Genomic DNA, 24,142 nt, shown 5'->3' with positions numbered 1-24,142 from the left:
TTTAAATCCCAAAGCTGAGTCTCACAAAAATAACTTAAATGGGGTAAAACTGAACTTTTGAAGGATTTTAATATTTTCAGCATATGCAGTTGTTTGTTCAACCATTAAGGTAAACTTTGCAGTTCAGGTGTAAATAAATGAATAAATCTGGTTGCCATTCCCTATAGCGTTTCATTAATCTCAGACAGATGTTCCATATGAAGGGATGAAAAATGTGCAGCTCAAGCTCCAAGAAATCACTGAATTCAAACTCCTCACCCATCTTTAATCTTCATTTGAGAACATTTGGTAAACAGGAATAGTTTATTGAACCGACTGTGCCGTATTCCAGGTAATTATATCACCGATGTATAGCAAGTAAAGTCCACGATAACTGAATAACACACCAGACTGGCAGCATCATTTTCTTATATTTATTTTAACACAAAATGGCATACAGCGCCAATCCAACCAAAGTGTTTACTTCAGCTTCTTCTTGGGACGAAGATTGTTGGTGTGTCCGCACTTCTTCTTGCGACAGTTGACAGCACGAGGGTGCAGACGAGCATAGCATCTGGGGAGAAAAATGGACAAAGTTCTTCTTGGTCAATATTTATGTTTCTAAATTATTTAGGATTTAGAAAGATCTCATTTCATTAAAATCACATTCAAAATGTAATTCCAAAGAAAGTCAGTTTAGTCTAAAGTTGAAGACTTCACCAAGAGCAGTAATACACATGCAGCCACCATTTTAAATAAGACTGAACTTACTTGCGGCAGATCATCTTGTCGCAGTTGTACTTCTGGGCCAGCTGTCTGAGTGAGGGCTCAATGATGCCACCACGCAGACGGAGAACCAGATGGAGGGTTGATTCTGGTGCGAAAATAAAACAATGTCAACAATCACATATTCATATGTCCACATAAAAAAGGTTGAACACTATTTTTCAAAATAACTTAGAAAATCAATTTTTAAAACAATCACATTTACAGGAGGAATATCACAAATCTACAAAAGGATCCATGCTTTCCAATGTTGAGTAAACTCTCTAGATTAACATAGTTACAAGGTAATAAATAAATTGTTTTAGTCCTTCGGTGCATCTAGTGATATCCAGGCCTTACCTTTCTGGATGTTGTAATCTGACAGTGTGCGTCCATCCTCCAGCTGTTTACCAGCAAAGATCAGACGCTGCTGATCTGGGGGAATTCCTGCAAATACAAACACTTGTTAACCAACCTCAACTAAACTATATTGATGAGTGATTTACAACATGAAATTACTGAATGGCCTAATTCAAACATTTGTAAATAATTTAAGATGTATAGAAATGCTAATCGCTAATTTAACATCTGCTAAAACCAGGCTGAGGACTGCAGATTCATTATGACACGGAGGTAGAAAATAATTTAGATACCAACTATTTTTATGCATATTCTACAATCAGCAAGTCGGCAGCTGCCATTTTTGTGCCAATCTCTTGATTAGTAATTACCTTGCCAGCAGTGCTGTCCCTCCAGTGCTTTTTCTTTGTTATTACTGGTCGTAGTTTTGAGAATTCCTTACGATAACATAAACCTTTCAAATCATACATCCGTTCCCGTTTTCTAGGCTTTTCAGGTGTTCCACACAGTCTCATAAAGTTGTTTTACATACTTGAATTTGTAGATTTTTTCCCTACACTTTAACCTAAAACATTGATAGGGTCCAGAGTAATGAAACAAATTGCTAAAATTTGAAGGGATTTTGAAACGTGGTATAATGTAATTACTGTTATTTTGTGGCATCTGGGCCAAATGAAGATGATTTAAAAGGCAGTTAGTACATTTTGACACTGGTATGTTTTTTTTTGCAAAGAATCTTAAATGTAGCAGCCTTTGTGCTGTTTGGCAGTTTAGACCCTGTTTAGGAACCAAATGCCCAGTTCCTACCTGAATTACATGTGTTTTAGAGACTAAACCGGTAGGAAAATGGCCCAATTTATTTTGTTTAAATGAGTGTGCATTTATTTAGTAGGCCCAAAAACTAAAACACTGATGAGCAAAATGGTAAAGCCAAGGTGTGATTCAGCAAATGAGGGATAAAGCAACTCAAATCAATATAAATCAATGTTAAAACTTCTGCATTTGTTAAGAACTATTAGCCTTTAAGTCTGCAGAATATAAAAGAAAAGAAAAAAAAACCCCAGAAAAATCCAACATATATTTCTATACTCAGTTCTTTTTAACTATACTTAGCCAGACCTGGAAGATGATAAAAGCAAATTCCACACATTTTTAGACCAGGTAGGAAGCCAAATGTGTTCTTTACATCTCACAATCAACTGAAAGGTCTTAACGCAGAATGAGAAGTTTAAGTTGACCCACCAATATAACCCTCCTGAACCCCTCAGAAGGTAGTTAAAAATCTGCAACCACTGTGAACTGTGAGGAAAAATATATGATTGCCGAACAACTGCAACCTCATAATCTGCCCAAATGCAGCAGCAGCTGGAGCGGCACAGTATAATGTTAAAGGAGCAAGAGATCCAAAACATGGGTTCATGGATGCATGTTTATAATAGATCTATGATTTAAAAGGTGGCTATAAAGCAAACAAACTCAGATCATTTATTTGCCATTGCCTTGCCTGGGACACAAATAAGATTGACAATGACAAAACAGCAATTAATTTTACATTTTGGTTAAATAAAAGGACTTGTCAATTTATAATAAACTGTAAAAAAAAAAAAAAAGGTTCATATGAATAAGTATAAAATAAGTATCGCAATTTTTCTGGCAGCAAGTCAACTTTTCGCATTAACTGAGCGATTTTACCCTGAGCTCTTAAAAATCTAAAGCTGATTTCATCTAAACTTTAAACCAGGACAATTTAAAAGTTGTTGTAATGCTCCGTCAGATAAAATCGCTTTGTCTTGAGATTATTAAGAGATGTTGCTAACATACCTACGACAATGTTGGAGTAGAAAATAATCTGCATACTTTTTAACACAGCTAAGGGCAGTCGAGATGTTTGGACTCACCTTCCTTGTCTTGGATCTTTGCCTTGACATTTTCGATGGTGTCGCTGGGCTCAACCTCAAGAGTGATGGTCTTCCCCGTCAACGTTTTCACGAAGATCTGCATGTTTGCAGGCTGGAAGGAACACATTTAAGTGAGATTTGACATGCAGCTAGCTCTGTTGCTAACGTTCCAAGGCCATTTCACCATTCATATTATTCGTAAAAACAACTTAAATAAAGGTTAAGATCTAAATGACCTGTACAAAATAATAGGACCCGTGGCATTAGCCGTTAGCTCAGTGAACTCGTTGACGGGCCGCGCCACATGCCTGTCGTTAGCGACGACTTTAAACACGATAAAGCTAAATCTGTACCCAACACACTGATAATAAAAAATACAACGTCTGTCGTTCTGTCTTCATAGACTACACAATGCATTGTTTTCTGTATTTAACTGTTCAACGTTGTTAAATATACTAAAGTGAAAACCGGACAAAACGTGTACCCACCCGGCCGCTAGCTGAGCCTCAACGAAAAGGGAGCGGAAGAAGTTGTCACTGATCTACGTCACTTCCCTTTTCTTGGTTACCTTGGAGACAAAATGAATAAAGTAACTTTTTTTCTACAAAAAATTCAATATGTGATAAACCTTTCACTGTACACATGTTGTTTTTAAATTTTTACGAGTTTTGTTAATATTAACTTTGGACTGAACAATAACTAAACTGAAACGTCATTTGACTGACCTCTGCTGTTGCCATGGAGAAACTGATTTTAAGTGGTGATTCTGCAGCAGGTTTCAGCAAAATGGTTTATGAAATTTTACCCTTTAAACTCTCCTGGGTCCTTGTACATTTTAAATGTCTTTTATATCATTACTTTTATTTCACATATCTTTAGGCGTGTGGAAATAAATGGCTAAACAGTTTTTGGGGAATTTCAATTTTTTATATGTTTTTTTTTTATTATTATTTTCAAGTCTTTGGTATCGCTTTTAGCTTAAAAGAACAATCTGTGACCCTTCAGTATGTTTTGAATCATCAAATAAATTTCAAATACAATTCTGGAAAACTGTTGCACATAAAATGTTTTCTTTTTTTCCAACAAAAGGACCCACTAATTTCCATACATGGGCTGGGGAATAAATCAAGAGTGTGTGTTCGTTTATTGCTAAGACTGGTGTTTAAGAAGTTAAAGATGCCTTTAAATTAATGGAAAAAACGCATGGATACATAGTATTTCTATGGCCTTTTTGTGTTCAAAGGATGCTGTTGGAGCAATTAATTTAAAAATTCAAACCCCTTTCCTACCCTCCTAAACAACAAAAAAAAAATGTTGTAGATAGAACTTACTGACTAAAACTGGCCTTTAAAGGTTTTATTTTTTTTGTATTTACAGTGAAGACTAAAATAAATACTGAAACCGATTTAAAAAAATTGAAAGATTCTTTTGAAATATTTTCTTGATAATCTTTAAATAGCTTTCTGTGTTTTTATCTTTGTTTTCTTGTATTTTTATTTTTAATTAGATTTTGTTTAAACTGTGTGTAGGAACCTTGAGGCCATTATAGTTTGAGCATAGGTGCTTTACATCATGTTAAATCATAATTTTGTTTCCCTTATTTTAAATAAGCTTTTGCTATCTCGTATTGCTCCATGTCCCTTTGTAGAAATATAGTACACAGTAGAAATGAAAGATTCTGTGTTCACGGTTTTCATTTTGACAGGTAATTAGACACCGTGGCTTGAGTGAGTTTCTCTCCAGGAGCAGCTACCCTATCAACATTATCATGTTCCCCAGCACAGACGTTTCCATGGTGAGGCAATGTAGCATTTTTCAAATGCTCCGGAACCACATGGCTTAAGCAACGAAGCATTACTACAAGGGGGGCACTCTGAGATCTGCAGAGAGAGAATTTCACCAGATGCTTATGCAACTTACATATGGGGAGACTTTGAGACTTTCAGTTTGCAGGCTGCAGCATAGTGTCTTTAAAGCATCACAGCTTCGGTACCCCACAAATACCTGAGGTACACCAAGGTCTTCCTGATAAGAGGTGTCCTGCTACATTTTTGCCACGGATAACCTGCACAAGGACCAAGCACACCGATAACTTCAAGATGCCAACAAAGTCTCAGGAAATGGAAGATTTAACCCTAGAGTCCCAGGAATTGAAGCCCCAATTTCTCCGGCCATCTGTCACCAGCTTTCAGCCAACAAACGCAAAGATTCAGTCGGTGGAAAGGTTTCCTGAAAGCACCACCCATGCCACCTTTATTCCACATCCTCTGTCACCACTGGTAAAAGCTAAAGTTAAACATTTAGGTATGTTACATTCTTATTTGTTATTCAGATTTGCTTTGTGATTAAAATGAAATTCAATGCTAAATGATAAATTAATATTGTCACACAGGATTAATTTGAATATTTACTTGATTTTGCCATGGTTTGCTTCTCAAAAACAAGTTAAACATTTAACAGTGAACCTTTTTCCCTTATGTCCCTTGTAATGAATAACAGTCTGAAATCATTGCAGTGAGGGTTCATTTTTTGATCCTGTTGTTGGTAATGTTTAACAAAAATATCAAATCATGTTTTATTTTCTGTGTAGAAGACGGCTTTCCAACAATAAAAGGAGACCCACGCACTTTCAGCTTTCTGTCCCAGTACAATGACACGTTTAAGAGACTTATGGGCCAACCAGCACAGCCTGTGGAAAAGGTACTTCATAAAATTTATGTAGGGAATAAAAACCTTCACTTCTGACAATATTTTCATGACAGAACAGTTGACTCTGTGTGAGAGTGTTTCAGAAACTCTCCATTACAATACTGTAATAATAGTGAAAGTTACACACACAGTCATCACCATAAATGTGTTAAATAAGCTAAGTGGACTTTTCAGTTCTTTGATAAGTTTGTATTAAGATCCAAGTGCACTCTAGATTGATACAAAATACACCAATCAATAGTAAAAAAATAGCAATGATTTGGTACATACATTTTAGTTATTGTTCAACTACCTTTATACTTATGGTCTATCAGTTTCTATGAATTTCTAATTAATAATCTATTATTTTTGTGTTTACTTGGGGTATAGATATAACCTGGCACAGCTGCCCATTTCTCTTTCTCAGTCTTCAAAATGGGAAACATAATAGAACATTCCATTCAGGCAAGGTAGATGAGTGTCTCTCAGGAAATGTCTACCTGCCCATTTTTTTTTATCACAACATGTAGTAGTTTCCTTTCAAATGAATATGGCGGTTCCAACAATGTTCATGTTTTAGTCATTGCAAAAGTTACTAAAACCTGCAATGTCTCAAACGTACATTCAGCTGTTTGAACCACAGATCCTGGAAAACACACAGCTGTTAAAAATGTCCCCTGGAGAGACACTTCGGAATCCTTTTTCATGCAGTTGTACTGAGCTTCATTGACTTTCCATCAAACTGTGTCGATCAATCCAGAGAGTGCTCTCGAAAACACTTAACATGTTTGCAAAGCTACAAGTTGCAGACATTGATAACGAATGAGTCAAGAGTACACACTAGTACATTCACCCACAATGTGGGTGAATGTACTTGTATGATCAGCTTTAGATGTTAAAATGTGTCAAATAACTGCCTTTTAAGCTTTATAGGGAATTTCTATTAAAAACCTATGATCAGCACAAGACTGTGACAGTTTTTACTGTTGTTTTAGCACTGCTCCTCTGTCTGTATCGGTAATCCTACAAAGAGCACACAAAGAGAGACAACCTACACAGCCTCATACCTTCAGCCTCCTGTCTGCAGGTCGGCAACTTTTCTATAACTCTTGAATTTTCCTTTTACATTATTCGGTTTATTTAACACTCATTACTCACAGAGAAGCCAAGATTATTATTATTAATCTCAATTTACATGTTATTGATTCATAAGGCCTAAAATCAAAAACTAAGCTAAATAAGGCCCACAACAATGTCTCCTCAACTTATTTCACTATAGTTATAGTCTGTCACTGGAAAAGAACAGCAATATTTAGTATTTTTTATCAAGTTATTTTACACAAATGTAGTAGACAGCAGAGTTAGGGTTAAAGGGTTAAACTGCTGAATGCAGCAGGCAAACAATTGACAAAATTGCTAAAACTACTCGCTCAGGTGGTGAAATGTGTGGAACGCTGTTCAATCTGGAAAATAAAGTTGTGACTAGTAATTTCAAAGAGTGATGTGGTCAGAAAAACACATTGAATGATTTACAGTGAAACAGGGTTCCTTTTAAATGTGTGATGCAAGATTTGCTTAAAGTATAGGCATTAAACTGCTGTCTGGCCTTAAGAATGCCACTCAACACTGAAGTAACTTAATAAAGTGCTTAAATTTGCTCTAGGGAGGATAAAAAATAGACTTTGGATCACTAGAAAAAGTCATTGAGTCTTATAAGTTAAGAGTTATTCTTTTTCACAATTGTGGGTTCATCGGTGCTAGATGCCACGCTCCTTAGACATCAATATCAGGAATTATCAGGCTCAAATTGTGAAAGAGTGTTTCATGGATCAAAGAGACATCATTTTAAAGCATGGATCAGCCACGGCAGTGAAAACCTTAACCCCACTGAGGATAATCAAAGGGGGGCTGGAGAAGAGTTCTCCAGTCTAAGATTGAGGCAAATTTGTGCTGCAATAACTAAAATATACAGTTTTTGATAATGCATTGACATACTGAAATTATACTAGAAATAGCCTACCGTAAAGCTGTAAAATGTTGTAGTGCATGGGATTTCTTTATTGCCAGACAGTGATACATGCTTGCAAATTGGGATCTCGTTGTTGCTTTTTGTATTTTTCTCTTTTTAATTAAGAAAAGAATAACAGAATTTATATTACAGACCACAGCAGACGAAAGATCAGTTGGTGTTCAAACCTAGAAATTTCTATAAAGACTGCTGGACCACTACCTTCAGAGAGGACTTTAAGTCTCACAAACATGGTATGGTTTTCATTATTTTGAGTTTAAAGTTAAAATTCGCTTTCAGACAAAATAATTATGAAAGTGAATTGGCAAACTGCAACTACAGAAAAGTGCAACTATAGAACATTATGCGAGGAAAATAAGTGTTGAACATATTAACGAAATTTTCAGTAAATGTGTTTCTAATGGACCAGTCAGTAGTAATTTACATATAACAAGAAATCAACACAAATTAGATCCTAAATTATGTGAAGAAAATAAGCTGCAAAATAGCATAGAAAGCCAAGAAACCAACTAAAATTTGTATTTAAGAAGCAGTCCTGCTTTCTATCATGGTCAGATTGTGAGAGTTGGCTTAGGCCCAACTGATAAACTGATAAAAAGGTTTCTCATCACACATGAAGCATCAAATGATAAATAAAAGCAAAAAGCTCTCTGAAGACCTTTGCTGCCTTGTTGTTGCAAAACACCTGATGGCAGCAGTTACAGTCACTATCTAAACTTCTGAAAGTTCCAGTCAGCAACATTGGAGCCATAATCTGGAAATGAAAAGAACACAATTTTATCATAAACCAGCCACCGGGTTCTCCTCACGTGTTTTTCTGACAAAGTCAAGATATTATCAGAAGAGTTGTTCAAGAGCCAAGGAGCACTCGCAAAGATTACCAGAAACAGTTTACCATGTAAACAAATTGTAATACACTCAATTATCCTAGCCTCTATAAAAGTGTGCCTTGCAAAACTTTACTGTCTAAGAAAAAGCACTTTGAGGGATTTAAGGTTTGATGCAGAACATTTGGACAAATCAATGCAATACCATACACACCAGTGAAGGAGGACCCCCAACACATCAGACACCCATATCTAACGTAAAGTTTGGAGGTGGTGTGGGACTGTTGCCTTGGATGTGACACATCCAAACTCAATCTTAGTTTCAGAGAAAGAAAATAAAGCTGCTGGCCCACCCAGCCAAAAACTATTTAAAAACCCAGTTGGTTTGTGGCAATAGATCATATTCAGACTACCATTCACTGCAGTCAAAGCCCAAAAATCACAAATACTCCACTAACTAAAAAACCACAACGAAAAATGTACCAGTTATAGCATAGGCTACTTCAGGACACCAGTTACATTAGAGTAGTACAGTTTTATTTTTAAGAAACACACAGAAATTGCACACAAAAAATTAAAAAAGAAACTTCTTGGTTTAAAGAAAATAATTTTCAATCTAAATCTGCCAGAGGTACAAATAATTTTGCTGTTTAACTGTATAACTTGACTTGTTGATTTATTTGTGTTGATTTCTTTGTTAGTGTTACCAACATCAGGTGTGAATTTCATATCAATGGACCCAATGAAAATATATTTACTGAAAAAAATTCAAATGTGTTAAATACTTACTTTCCTTGCTATATTTTCTTCTAGACCGTTTGGTATTTCCTACTCAGCACATAAGAAGTAATGTTTTACAACAAAAAATGTGTGTAATCGCATGTGCTATGTGATATGCAATTATTTAAACAAATAAAATGTTAGAAATCTACTTAACCAAATGTTTCCTGGATTATAGAACCTGTTGTCCAAGTGCAAACAAGCCGAAATGTCACTTCTGTATCCAGAGGTGACACTGATAAGGAACGAAACGCAGAAAGGATGTCAGTCACCACCAACAAATTCTTCTTCTCAGATGTGAGATTAGAAATCTTACTTTTCGCAGTTTTTATATATTCATAATACCACAAGGCTGGCACGCTTCTTAATTTACAACTGTTACATTCATTTTAGGCCAGTTTGAGACCTTTCATGCATTCAAAGATCTTAGTGTTATAGTTAATGTATATTGTTATTTTGATGCAGTAATCTGAAGTTGTCATATTTACTCATCCACCAGCCGATTGGCCCATATTCTCTGCTGTGTTTGCCTGATCCCGACATGATTACTAAAAGTCAGGTACATTTCGGCCCAACAAGTCCATCAGGCCAGAGCTACACAACTACAACAAGCGAGCAGTACAACAAAAAGGAAGGAGGTCGAGCCAAACCAGCTATCAACCCAAGGAGTAACATACTGAGTGGACCAGGTGATAGATAATAATAATAATAATAATAATAATAATAATAATAATAATAATAATAATAATAATTTGTTGATTTATTTCATTTTTTTTAGAACATGGGCCACACATCAGTACCTCAATGGCTGACTACATTCCTCTGAAAAGCTCCAAACAAGGAATGTGTCAGACACAGCAAAAGGTGAGAAATAATAAAATAAAACCAATCATCAAATTTTCTGCCATGTTGTAAGTGTCCTTACAGCAAGAGCAGTTACTGATATCACTACTGTTATAAAATAATCAGTGTCACAATACATCTTTGATTGTGGAAAATAAAAATATCTTAACTCAGCGATTAATCTTTTCACGTTTATCAGACTGATTCATGCTTTCTGTCAATCAAACAGACAAACCTCAAGTTTCCACTTTCCAAGACGCATTTCAGCACCACCCACAGTGAAGACTACACGGCCAAACCATTGATCCTGCAGCGTTCTGCACGTGACCAGTTCTGCAGTCATTTTATGCTAAAATGACTGTGTATCAAAGCAGGATTTCAGTTCCTAATAAATGTTATTGAGCACCACCATAACCCAAGAACAGTTCTAACAAGTTAGGAAGCAGATGTACAGTGCACTCTAATGACCTGAGATGTTTTCAACATTTTGTGCTCTTGTTAACTTTAAGTTTTTTAAAAATGTTACATAAAAAAATCAAGGACAAGTCTGGCTTTAGAGAATATCAGAGTGAGACAAAAACTTGCTTGTCTTTATACGAATGCTACTTGCATCATCATCATGCCATTTTCTAACCTTTACAAGAGGTTTAATTATTAAAAACTGTTCTTTGTGTGGGAATACTCATCATGTTTTTAGTGTTTCCAGATCCTCCAGTTTGTTTAAGAACGATAAATCCTTTACATTTAAATTATGCACCTAACCAACAACCACTAAATACCTGTCTTCCAATGAACTGCAGGCAAATTCTTATAATCCTACAGTGCTGGTAAATAAACTTGTTCCCAGAACAGTGCATTGTAAAATACTGAAGCAGATTGCAACCACTGCTCTAACTGTTAGCTTGAACATAAACCTTTGCTATCTCCTTCAACAGAAGGAGCTTTAAATCTGAATGTTTTACGTCCTCTCTGTAAGACATTGAGAGGTGCTAAGAAGATTACTGTTTTGCAGAAGGATCCCCGTGCCCTCCTGACTGCCCTGCTTTCACTCTGTGTATACAGGTCCTTCTCAAAACATTAGCATATTGTGATAAAGTTAATTATTTTCCATAATGTCATGATGAAAATTTAACATTCATATATTTTAGATTCATTGCACACTAACTGAAATATTTCAGGTCTTTTATTGTCTTAATACGGATGATTTTGGCATACAGCTCATGAAAACCCAAAATTCCTATCTCACAAAATTAGCATATTTCATCCGACCAATAAAAGAAAAGTGTTTTTAATACAAAAAACGTCAACCTTCAAATAATCATGTACAGTTATGCACTCAATACTTGGTCGGAAATCCTTTTGCAGAAATGACTGCTTCAATGCGGCGTGGCATGGAGGCAATCAGCCTGTGGCGCTGCTGAGGTCTTATGGAGGCCCAGGATGCTTCGATAGCGGCCTTTAGCTCATCCAGAGTGTTGGGTCTTGAGTCTCTCAACGTTCTCTTCACAATATCCCACAGATTCTCTATGGGGTTCAGGTCAGGAGAGTTGGCAGGCCAATTGAGCACAGTGATACCATGGTCAGTAAACCATTTACCAGTGGTTTTGGCATTGTGAGCAGGTGCCAGGTCGTGCTGAAAAATGAAATCTTCATCTCCATAAAGCTTTTCAGCAGATGGAAGCATGAAGTGCTCCAAAATCTCCTGATAGCTAGCTGCATTGACCCTGCCCTTGATAAAACACAGTGGACCAACACCAGCAGCTAACACGGCACCCCAGACCATCACTGACTGTGGGTACTTGACACTGGACTTCTGGCATTTTGGCATTTCCTTCTCCCCAGTCTTCCTCCAGACTCTGGCACCTTGATTTCCGAATGACATGCAGAATTTGCTTTAATCGGAAAAAAGTACTTTGGACCACTGAGCAACAGTCCAGTGCAGCTTCTCTGTAGCCCAGGTCAGGCGCTTCTGTCGCTGTTTCTGGTTCAAAAGTGGCTTGACCTGGGGAATGCGGCACCTGTAGCCCATTTCCTGCTCACGCTTGTGCACGGTGGCTCTGGATGTTTCTACTCCAGACTCAGTCCACTGCTTCCGCAGGTCCCCCAAGGTCTGGAATTGGCCCTTCTCCACAATCTTCCTCAGGGTCCGGTCACCTCTTCTCGTTGTGCAGCGTTTTCTGCCACACTTTTTCCTTCCCACAAACTTCTTACTGAGGCGCCTTGATACAGCACTCTGGGAACAGCCTATTCGTTCAGAAATTTCTTTCTGTGTCTTACCCTCTTGCTTGAGGGTGTCAATAGTGGCCTTCTGTACAGCAGTCAGGTCAGCAGTCTTACCCATGATTGGGGTTTTGAGTGATGAACCAGGCTGGGAGTTTTAAAGGCCTCAGGAATCTTTTGCAGGTGTTTAGAGTTAACTTGTTGATTCAGATGATTAGGTTCATAGCTCGTTTAGAGACCCTTTTAATGATATGCTAATTTTGTGAGATAGGAATTTTGGGTTTTCATGAGCTGTATGCCAAAATCATCCGTATTAAGACAATAAAAGACCTGAAATATTTCAGTTAGTGTGCAATGAATCTAAAATATATGAATTTTAAATTTTCATCATGACATTATGGAAAATAATTAACTTTATCACAATATGCTAATTTTTTGAGAAGGACCTGTACTGTCAATTTAAGCTGCTATGAAGGTTACTGTGTATCTTGCAGAAGTATTCTCGTGGCCTTCATAAAGCATGACTGACTACAAAGCCCATAAAAACAAACCATGTTGTAGCAATAAGAGCCTGTGATGATGAAAACAGAGAAGAAATGTTGGCGTGAAGGCAAGCAGATGTAAACAAAGTTAACATGGAGTTCAACAACCTGGTGAAAAAAGAGCTGAAAATGCTGACTGTACACTGATGCTAGAATGGGTCTAAAGAGCACAACAACTTTTTCTCAGAAGAAAAATAGCAAATACTGGAAGATCTTTGAATTAAACTGTTATGATTCTTAAAAACATATCTAATAATAAGTACAAACCTTAATTGTACACATAATCATTTTACAAAAAATGAAGGAAACTGTAAGTCCTAGACAAGGATATGTTTCTGGAGGGCACCTACAACCTTGATGATTTCACAATACATGCAAATGAATAAGCACAAGCCCTGTGTGCCTATGATATTAAACAATCGTTTTACTAGGTAAACTTTATATTGTTTTTGATTATGGGATAGTTTTTAACAACTATTTTCTGATTGTGACATTCAAATTTGCCCAAAGTCTTATAAAATCTTTTAAATTTAAAATGAATTTACGTAATAAAATTGTTAAAACACAATAAAACACAATATGTGCGATACCCAGGTCAATATGTGTATGTGGGCCCCTGTCCTCTACATTTGATAGAATTGTCATTCAAGCCAAATTACTTGAGTGAAAGGTTTTGGGTAATAGTTTGTTAAAACTTTTGCCAGTTTCCTCCTTGTAGAACTGGTATAACTGAGTCAGGCTGTCCACTAATTTTTCATGGGACTGAGATCATAGCTTGATGGCCACTCATAAATGTTTGCTCCATTGTCTTTAAACTGATTTGGTGGTGATGATGTTTTGGATCATTGTCTGTTTGAAGACCCATTACACCCAGGTTTCACAGATGGGATTTTGTTCTGGGGCTAAAAAACATCCCTGTTTTACTTCAAATGTAACAGTGGTCATTGTGGCCTAACACTTCAATTTTTGTTTCATCAGACCAAAAGTATTGTCTCCAAAAACCATTGTAGTTTTCCCTGTATGCATTTGAAAACTGTAATCTGGTTTAATGTAGCTTTTGGAGTCATGGCTTCTTCTTTGGTGAGTGGCCTTTCAGCCCATGTTAACAGAGGACAAGATTAATTGTGAATAATAACCTCTCTTACCACCTTCAGAGAGCATCTTCACAAAGTTTTAGCCTGTGTTCCTGTGGAGAATTCACACTCTTTCACACCAAAATACAGAAAACCTTTTACATCCTGAACAGTAACAGAATATCTGGTTTCAGTTGTATATAGGCCATTACTGAAGGGACCATTATTTAATAGCCAAACCCATCTGGGGCCAATTTTTAGCCCATTTCCTACTGATAAGGACCCCATATGTGCATGTTGGCTGGGAATCTCTTCAAGGTGTCAGTGATGGTTCTTTAGACATTCCAGTAGTAGAACAATGCTTCAAAATGTTTATTCTATAAACTGCAGACATAAAAAAATATTTTAAAAGGTGCAAAACCTTTCAGTATTCATCCAAATATCATAACCATGAGTTGAAATAAATGCAAACAAGAAATACTTCTGGCGTTTAACCTTCCGTTGACAATGGAAATATTTCAATTTACCCAAGCAAAAGCCCTGAGAGGCTGAAATATTCAAAATAAAAATAGAGGTGTGTTTAAAGCCACGCTTTGGCTATGTCACCGTCAGCCCACTCCACGCGGGTCCCATCCTCCTCCGCCTTCTTGGCTCTGGGGGCGGGCCTCACCGTCATGAGCTCCTTGTCATTGGTGTAAAACAGAGAGGGGTTCTGTATGTCTGGGCGTTGAAAGCTGCTGCCGTTTAACTGGGGAACCGACTTCCATTGGAAACCCACAGTAGAGAAAACAGAGTGGAGTGTTTCTGGAGAGAACAGCGCCTTCGTGACGACCTTCACGTAGCCCACGTCCTGACGGTGAGTGTGGAGACTTTCATTCATAACCTCAGCTGTGTTCATGAAACGTAGCCCCCTTTCTGAAGCCTGATTGGCTGAGACTCGTTCTAATGTGTTTTTATCGAATTATGCGATTAAATGCTGGTGAAAATTATCATGATGACTGGCGTTACAGCGGCTTAAGCTATAATAATCGTTTGGTTCTTTAGATATATTACCTATAATTGAAATATCATAGCTACTTGTGTTTTTCTCGTTGTTTTTATAACAGAGGTACGTACATTATGTTGCTGTCTACACAAATTCATGTTACATGATACTGACAATATAAATTCCTGTGCTTTATAAAGTCTAATATTCATCAAAATATTTTTAAATTAGGTTTTCCGTACATATTTAAGATACAAATGCACTCACTCTCAGTAAATATTTTTGCAGTTAGGTAATGAATGGTTCGTTATTGTTGACATAATGTGCTTTAAAATGGATTTAGATTTTTTTCAGCGTACAGTGCTAAGTCGTTTTTAAAATTTAGTCTTAAAGAAGAAGAAGATAAATAACATAATACGATTATTTATAACATTAATTCCCGCTTATGGTTTCAAAGAGAATGGGATGTTTTTCCCATCACAAAATGTATCTACTCTGCTTTCTTAAGGACTCTGAATTATTTTGCAGTTATTTCTGCATTAATACACATTACTGTATTTTACAAGTTCCACCCCTTATTTTTTTATCAAAGCATGCATCTGTTTTTATTAATGTCCTCTTCTTGTATCCTCTCCTTAAAGGAATGTCTCTGAGCTCCATCAAGACTTTCAGCCTGGAGCTGGACAGTCCTGCTGATGCAGCTTTCACAGTTGGGGAGGTGGTATCTGGCCAGGTGGTCCTGGACCTCTGCAGGGACACACGAGTGCACTCCATGAAGGTGCAGGGGAGAGGGGTGGCCACCGCGCACTGGCTGGAGAATCGCGGCATGAACTCAGTGTATAACGACTACACCTCCAAAGTCACCTATTTTAGGAAGAGGCAACATCTGATCCGAGGTCAGTATGGGTATCTAATAATAAGGCTGCATAATATGTTGAATCTCAATCGTTATCTCAATTTCAGCATATGCACAATCTCAAAGAATGACGTGGTAGTCAGTATTTGGTAGACTAATAAATATATTATTATAATATTTCACCTGCCATGATTTTAAACCTCGCTTGCCTGTAATATATTTTTAATGCACACACACACACACACACACAAATATATATATATATATATATATATATGTATATATAACAGTAAGATGTATAACAGCCGTTGGATTAGTGTAAATTTTCTGATTAGGCCGTCCGTAGCCGCTGTCTCTGAACAGTTGTAGTCCCTGAGGTTTACAAAGCAAACCCGCTTGAGCCAACTGTGTTGCGTGGAAAACTTGGAGAGGGGCCAGATAAATCTGCCTGATAACACAGTCTTTGCCATTACACATAAATCCATTAGTACAAAGTCCAAATACACACTGTGAGTGAAATTCCCCCAGTGGAGGGGGCTGGCAGCTTAAAATCATGCAAGCACAGGATATAATAGCTGAGTAAATAAACAGCAGTTTGACAGTGAGATAGGTTTTATTCTTTATTCAGGCCAGACTGGTAGGTGATAAACGTAAACAAGCTTTAAAGGCTGTCAATCCATTTTGGAGCTTTTAACAATGTTTTTAATTGAGAGTGGTAAAACTGGATGGAAATCTATTTTTTATGTACTAAAAACACTATTTGACACTATTTAGAAGAGGAAAGCAGTAACAGACTGTTTACCTCTGTCATATATCCCCCATTTAGAAACATGCTTTTTCTTCAGTTTAGAGCCTCAAACTGAAATGTATTCTTCAACATTATTCTGTTTCATTTCCAGATAATTTCTTCACAATTCTGTAAATAATGTGCAGTGATTGTTGATTATCAATGTAAATGCTGACATTAGAAATATGCAAAATAAAATAATAAATTGTCTTGATCTGCACAGATCATAGTTTTTTATTTTTTATTATAGTGGATTAAGCATATAAATGTGACGCAGTGGTTAAACAGGTAACATTCATGAAGAATAAATGTAGAAGTAAGAACTTTGTCTTCCCTTTCAGTTTGGGCTGAATGAGAAAGAAATGCAGAGAAAGTTGGAGATGACACAGGAAAGAAAGGGGGCAAATGTTTTAAAAGATACAGCCTCGGTCACCATGGCAACAATGACAACAACACGTGGCTCCTCCCACTCAACAATGTGGCAAACAGCAACACCTTATTTACCTTAAAAAAAAACACTTTTACTATTACCTCTGTCATAAACAAAGAGATGTCGTTGAGGTTCTTTTAAAGAAAAGTTTTTATTTTATTTTAGTCTTTTAATTTCTGTTTTAGTCTTGTTTCAATTGAAACCCTTTGGAAGCTCTTTGGTGAAGTCAAGAGAAGCTCGCATAAATAAATGCATCTTCTTTCCCTGGCACCATCAGCGGCGTTAAAACCGTGTTTTCAGCCAGAGAGTCAGGGTAATCACACCGAGTCATCTGCACACGCAGGGGGATTATCTCGCACCTCGTTCTTTGCAGGGAACCACGTGATGGCGCTCTTATCAGTGTGTTGTCAGGGTGCTGTGAGAGAGATGATCTTCTGCTCACTTTCACCAGCAGGTGGCGTGCTTGGATTTATTTGACCTTAGATCAGAACTGTTGGAATCATTTAAAGCAAATCATTAAGAGACATTTGCAAACAGCAGTAATGATCTTTTTCTATACAAAATATACCTGATTCACCGGATGTTGGGAACTTTTCTTGGAAAATTACTGATTCTGTGATGCTACAATGAACATCCCAAAATAGTTTATGTCGCCATTTCAAGGGATCGCTTGGGAAAATTTCTTAAATTGATCTTTTGTTTTTGGTAAAAAAAAAAATGTCCCTAGCCTTATTACTGCTCCCTTTTTTATAACAAAAAATCCTTATTCATGTGCAAGCTGCAGGCACCGTGATTGTCCGGCAGCTTTCTGCAGCAGTTACCCAGCTGGTGGCACTAGAGAGCCCCATGCCAGAGAACAAAGGAGTAAACAACTTTGTTTTTCACACAGAAGACATGGTTTATGACTGAAGGAGTTGCACTGAAAGTTTATAATTAGAGATGAGACACTAATAGATTTGGGTTGTATTAGAGTTTAGAATAATGATTTTGCTCAGATGTGGGCTTTTGTTTATTCTTTGTAAATCTACGTCAATATGATTCATGTTAATAAAATAGATGCTGCAGGTTTTTTTTTAACCTGCAGTTTGATTGAGATTCTGTGTAGCTTCATTGTCATAGCCAGAGTTTGTTGGAATACTTTTGTGCTTAGTCGTGTGTTTTTCATTTGTGAGGCGTCCCCAACCATGACACACAAGAAGTGGAGTGAACAGCTTCAGTCCAGAGTGAAACAATTTTCCCCTGAGCTCTGCCAGACTGGCGCATGCTCAGTAAGCCTGTTTTCTTCTAAGAACCTGTAACCATCAATCATCACCCTGTTTTCCTCCTCTGCCTCCACACCCAGTCTGCGTGTTTATTTTGTTGCCTTCAAAGACGGTCCTGGGGTTTGAGTGGAGCTGCAGCAAGTGATTTTTGTGCAAATATAAAGTGCTTTATGGGTGTTTTCAGTTTCCTTTTAACATAATATTTGGTTATTGCTGAATCTGGCATTGTAATCTTGGGTGAATATTTGGTCTGTAAGATATCAAGCTCTTAAATGTGCACCATTGCTGACGAGCTGTGTTCATTTTGTTTCTTACATTTGTAATTCTAGACAGTTCAAGCTGCTTAATTTTGGCTGGAAGAGTCTTAGTGGGTTAATCGGTGGTAGTTTATATACATTTTAGGTACATTGATCTCTGTGTTTCAAAGATTTTTTGAGATACAAATAGTCAGATAACAGTGTATTTCTAAACATTTCACTATGTTTAATGCAAGGCGTACATTTGGGATTTTGAAGTTGTCTCAGTGAATTAATATCATATTCTTCTGACTATATGGGACCTTTTTGTTAATGGTTTTTAACTGTGTTCCACATCCAAGTTCAAAAACCAGTGTGATTTGGTTATGTGTCACTCAGTGGCCAGACTAACTACTGTTAGCAATGCAAGCTAATAGAAATGTATTTCTCTATATTCTGAGCTTTCAAGTAATGTTACATGTTTACGAATGGATATTATATAGTAGCATCTATGTGTGTGAAATGTACAAATTGTCATGTGTGCAAATAACCTTTTTTACCGCATTAATATGGAAGACATTTATATTGACGTCTGAGGTCGGGATTGGTGAAAAACATTTGATTTTCCAGCTTCTAATTCGAGTTTTGCAGAAGCTTTCTAATGATCTGTTAACTCTTTATTTTATTATATTACACAACAAGCCCAAAAAGTCAGAATCTGGTTATAATACTATAAAAAATATCTGTCATTATAATGGGACTTGGAAAAACCTATGTTTACTAAGGTGGTACTGGTTATAAAATTTGTAAAATTTACTGAGTCAGGGAATATCTTGTTTTGCAACCGTAGTTCTGTAATGTTTGTGCCGCGGAGGAGTCCCTGAACGCAGCATCGCCCAGCCTTTAACCCTCTCCTGAGGCCTTACATAATAAATTATGAGGCCACGCCCACTCGCTCGGCCTCCAAAAACGGCTGCCGTTGCTCTAAGTTGCGCACTTTGAGCTTTTCACAAGAGGAGAAGCACAGCAGCAGCTCTGAGTAGCGACAGCAGAACCTATAAACTTCCTGCCCATCAGAAAGACTGAAGGAGCCGATTGTCAGAAGAACATTTTAAACCTGCGGAAATGATTTTCAAACAGTTGAAAAAGTTTCTCGTGATTTTTGACTCTCCGGAGATGGACTGTCCCCCGGTGTTCAGCAGCGGGGACGTAGTGTCCGGACGGGTTGTGCTAGAACTGTTCGGTGAGACCAAGGTCGACTCCCTGAAGCTACACGCGGAGGGGTACGCCAAAGTGCACTGGACCGAGTCCCGGTCAGCCGGCTCCAGCACGGCGTACACCCAGAACTACAGCGACGAGGTGGAGTACCTGAACCAGAGAGAGGTGCTTCTGCAGGCAGGTCAGTCCGCTGGATCTGTAGTGAAGCTGGTTTGTCTGAGAACACTGAACTGCTTGTTTGTCTGCAAACGGGGTCACAGTGTCAGAACTAAACAGATGATAAGAGTTTTGGTTCCTTTCTGTGAAAATCAAAACAGTCTGGTCTTGCTTGAAATGCAATAAAAGGGGGAAAAAATAATTTGAACTATTTGATTTTATGCAACTATGTCTATGTCTTGCAAAAACCAAAACAAGTTCAGAAAACGCTCATTGCAGACACTAGTTTAGCAGGAGAGAGCGCAAACAGTTGAGCAGCTGCCTCCTCATTGTGAAAACATCTGCTGAAGCAGATCCTGGGTTGTTTTTCTCCTCCGCAGAATGGGAGAGCCTCAGGTTACTGCCTTCATTCATTGAGCACAAAGCTGTTTTGGTTTAAAGGGCACACCAGGAAGTTGGCAGCCAGGGCATCTCGGTTTTATGCTGCTTTACCTCTGAACTTTGTTTGAGAGACCCGATTACTTTTATATCATCATAATAAATCGCTTTTTTTCTTTTCAAAATGTTCACCAAAAACACATGCTGATTACAAACCACTTGACTCCTGATTGGGGTTTCCAAAAAGGCTCTTATTAAAAAGAAGTAGGCCACTGAGAAAAGAGATGGAAAAACAACCAGTCTGTTGAACCCAAACATGTCTTCTTGGACCTGTTCTGCAAGAATATTAGGAAAAACAGCAGTTGAAACAGGCTGCATCATATAGCTTAAGGGATGTGCTCTCAGTCAGCACAGTCAAAAACAGAAATCATGTGACTGCAAAGAAAAGCAAAGGGGTTTCTGCAGCAGTTTACCGAGCCAATACTTCTATCTGCAGTTCTCACAGTGAACTCAGTGTTATTCCTCTAACTGCAGAAGTTATTGCTTTAATTATTGAGTTATAGATCTTCATGCTCTCCTACATAACACACAGAAATTTACTTGGTTTCAGGATGATCTAAAACCTCTAACTAAACGTATTTTGCTTTGCTCCTCTTCAGATAATTGTGAGGTGACGGTCCTTCCTGCTGGCAGACACGAGTTCCCGTTCAGTTTTCAGCTTCCAGAGGAGACGCTCGTCACCTCCTTCGAAGGGAAGCATGGCAGCATCCGTTACTGGGTCAAAGTTAAGCTGCACAGGCCATGGTGTCCCGTCAGGAAAATCAAGAAGGAGTTTACCGTCATCGAGCCCATCGACATCAACACACCAAGCCTGCTGGTGCGCATCTCGTTCCTTATTTTAAATATCTCTGCTTGGACACACTTCATGATTTCTAAGTGTTTAAAGTTTGTGCTTATTTATTTTTTTTAAATCTTCAGGCTCCACAGGCGGGGACAAAGGACAAGCTGGCACGGACGTGGTACCGCAACTTTGGACAGGTGTCTGTAACAGCAAAGATCGACCGTAAAGGTTACACTCCAGGTAAGAAAAACTTTTATAAACACAATCTCTAACAAGCCTTTTAAATTGTCTGGAGGTTTTGACACATTTCCTCTCCTTGCAGGTGAGGTCATACCTGTGTTTGCAGAGTTCGACAACGCCACCTCCAGGTCAATTGTTCCCAAAGCCTTTATCACTCAGACTCAGACCTTCATCGCCCGTGGCACTATGAAGCAGAAGCGCTCCATTGTGGCCACGCTGTGCGGTGACATCGTGAGCGCCAGGACCAGGGAGACCTGGCACGGTCGGGCCATTAAGATCCCACCAGTGGGTCCGTCCATCCAGCAGTGTCGCATCATCAAGGTGGAGTACATGTTGAAGGTGAGTTCAGTCTGTAGCAGCTCCCTCTGTTATACTCTTTTTCACTTTCCATGCAAACTTATAAGTCTGCATTGAAAGTGCTAACCTTTTTATTTTCGTTTAACAAGGTTTGTGTCGACGTCCCGGGGACATCCAAGCTGTGTTTGGAGCTGCCTCTAGTCATTGGCACCATCCCGCTCCATCCCTTCGGCAGCCGGACGTCCAGCATCAGCAGCCATTACAGCGTCAACCTGGAGTGGCTGCGCATGGCCATCCCGGAGCAGCCTGAGCGTGAGTATCCCTTTATTGATCCACAGTGCGAAGAGCTGCTTGGTGTTTGAGTCAGATCAGTTGGATAATCCAGCCCTTTTCCCTGCAGCTCCTCCAGAATACAGCTCTGTGGTGACAGAGGAGGAGGCAGAGCAGAGAAACAACGTGGTGGTCCAGCAGCCAGCTGAAGACCTGAGCGGGATCATGGAGCGACCCCTCATGGCTTTTGTCCAAGAGTTTCGCTTCCGACCTCCACCAGTTTACAGCGAGGTGAGTGACACACCACTCCTACTTTAAAGTGAAAAGATTTATTTTTGTTTTTATGATTATGTAAAAATAACATGTAAAACATCTTAGAATAATTATTTTCTTCTGAGAAAAACTCAACTCAAACTGAACATACATATGTGGGTGGTGTTGGCTAAATCTTGGCTCAGACCCTGAATTTTCTGCTTACCTAACTTCCATTGCATGTTTTTTGTTGTTATTCTACCTACAGATTGACCCCAACCCTCAGCCCCTCAACATGAGACCTCGCTGCATGACGTGTTGAACTATGAGCCCAGTCTGAGCGAAGAGCTGCGTTACTAGTAAAACAAATCGAGAGATTTGTCTTCTTCTGGATTTATTCCTCATTGCTGAACGAGCACCTGGTCCCCGCCTGGGTTGTGGAGACGGACTAGAGCGCCACGGAGAGGAGAAGGAGCTCACAGGAGCTGAAAGCTTGCAAAGATGAAGTAGACTTTTCCCGTTCTGTTGAGAGACGGATCTGCTTCTCCACATCAGTTCCTGTTCTCCGCAAGTGATTTTATGTTTGGCTCTCAGAACTGAGACAAAATACCTCCCAATCAACAGTTCCCTGCTGTTTGTGAGATGTAAGGAGTTTGGGACATATTGTAGGGTGGGGGTTAGGATCACTTGATATTTATCAGGCAAAGTCTTGATCTGAGCGCTTTTGATTAGCTGACATGTTCAGACGCACATTGTCATCTTTGAGCGGCGTAAAGAGAAAAGTGCAATTATCATGTTCAGTTTGTAACTTTGCCTGGCAGCAGGGTAGATGTTACATACCTACATTGCTATGCATTTTGTTACTCAACAGCTATGTACTGTTACATAAGCGCATAATGTACCTAAAGGTGTGATGATTGAGCAGAGAAGTCGAATAAGGAGATCTGGATGTTCTTGATGTATGCAGGTAAAACACGCAAAAGGGAAACGATGTACGCCTTAATAATCTGCATGGGAGCTTTAAGGGTGTTCTCCTCTCAGAGAGCTGGATATAGCTGAATGTAAACTGAGAGACATCAGAGCAAAAAAAAAAAAAATAAGCAGTTGAAATCCAAGAGCAGTTTTGTGTAAATTAGAAAACCTGAATACACTGAAATGCATGAAAGCTGTGGTTGGTTTAAGCAGATTGACCACAGTAAGGATGTTGCATTTTGCCACAGAGATGTGCTCTCCAGGCTGCTTAACTAAAGGAGAACTCCGAGCCATACTGAATTCTTTGGTGCTGTGAAGTGGAGCTTTAAAGCTGGAGATGCCACTGAAATGTATGGACAAAGACCATTCCAAATAACTGGCTTTGAGGATTAAGTTTTGATTTTCCTCAACTTCCAAAAAAGTCGGTCTGTATCAGTTCAGGGTCAGGTGTGCAACGTCGGGGCACACACTGGAAAAAACAATGACTCAAAGATAAATGTATTTTTATACAAATGCAATTGTTGATTAATGCCAACTTTTTCTATTTGTTTTTCCTAATAAAAGAGATTTAAATAATCTCTGCCTTCGGTATTTCTTTAAAGCTTCGCTGAGGAATTAAAAGCACATGTGGGTGTCTGTATGAGATGGTTGTTGAAGAAATGAAGTCAGCCACAGTCTACCCCTTGGGAGTTTCACTCAATCGTAAGGCGGTGGTTATTGTTGCTTGTGGTCGTTTTTTTGCCACTTTTTCCTTCCACTCAACTTTCCATTAATATGCTTGGATACAGTGCTCTGACTGGCCAGTCTTCCTTACAATTGTGTGGCACTGAATATGTCCATAACATTAACGCATTAATAATTTTCTTTTTAAGCGGTCTGATGTAATAATCGAACTTTGTAAGACACTGATTTTATGGTTTTCATTAGTTGTAAGCCATAATAATCAAAACGGACATAA

The 24,142-nt window shown here is 38.4% G+C and overlaps 3 protein-coding genes across 4 annotated transcripts; 2 read left to right on the top strand and 1 right to left on the bottom strand.

Annotated features, from left to right (window-relative positions):
* Window positions 1-399: 399 nt before the first annotated feature.
* On the bottom strand, window positions 400-3,535 carry uba52 (ubiquitin A-52 residue ribosomal protein fusion product 1). The gene is made up of 5 exons (XM_047374262.1): window positions 3,491-3,535; window positions 3,003-3,114; window positions 1,105-1,191; window positions 751-853; window positions 400-553 (listed from the first exon to the last, which is right to left on the bottom strand). The coding sequence occupies exons 2-5, from the start codon at window positions 3,103-3,105 to the stop codon at window positions 460-462; spliced, it is 387 nt and encodes a 128-aa protein (XP_047230218.1). The 5' UTR covers window positions 3,106-3,114; window positions 3,491-3,535; the 3' UTR covers window positions 400-459.
* Window positions 3,536-4,833: 1,298 nt separating this feature from the next.
* On the top strand, window positions 4,834-10,583 carry LOC124874360. The gene is made up of 8 exons (XM_047375698.1): window positions 4,834-5,306; window positions 5,593-5,702; window positions 6,686-6,777; window positions 7,852-7,952; window positions 9,505-9,623; window positions 9,826-10,015; window positions 10,105-10,190; window positions 10,399-10,583. The coding sequence occupies exons 1-8, from the start codon at window positions 5,102-5,104 to the stop codon at window positions 10,525-10,527; spliced, it is 1,032 nt and encodes a 343-aa protein (XP_047231654.1). The 5' UTR covers window positions 4,834-5,101; the 3' UTR covers window positions 10,528-10,583.
* Window positions 10,584-14,716: 4,133 nt separating this feature from the next.
* On the top strand, window positions 14,717-23,760 carry arrdc2 (arrestin domain containing 2). 2 transcript variants are annotated; one of them, XM_047375722.1, is made up of 8 exons: window positions 14,717-14,860; window positions 15,631-15,885; window positions 20,972-21,189; window positions 21,291-21,393; window positions 21,476-21,732; window positions 21,840-22,002; window positions 22,091-22,251; window positions 22,481-23,760. In XM_047375722.1, the coding sequence occupies exons 2-8, from the start codon at window positions 15,633-15,635 to the stop codon at window positions 22,532-22,534; spliced, it is 1,209 nt and encodes a 402-aa protein (XP_047231678.1). In that variant the 5' UTR covers window positions 14,717-14,860; window positions 15,631-15,632; the 3' UTR covers window positions 22,535-23,760. The 2 variants fall into 2 exon arrangements, with proteins under 2 accessions (XP_047231678.1, XP_047231677.1); XM_047375721.1 differs by lacking the exons at window positions 14,717-14,860; window positions 15,631-15,885 and adding an exon at window positions 19,548-19,959.
* The last annotated feature ends 382 nt before the right edge of the window (window positions 23,761-24,142 follow it).

This window comes from Girardinichthys multiradiatus, chromosome 9, assembly GCF_021462225.1.
Source record: "Girardinichthys multiradiatus isolate DD_20200921_A chromosome 9, DD_fGirMul_XY1, whole genome shotgun sequence".
Taxonomy (NCBI): domain Eukaryota; kingdom Metazoa; phylum Chordata; class Actinopteri; order Cyprinodontiformes; family Goodeidae; genus Girardinichthys; species Girardinichthys multiradiatus.
Note: the sequence above shows the minus strand (reverse complement) of the source record. Positions and strands in the feature narration are given on the sequence as shown.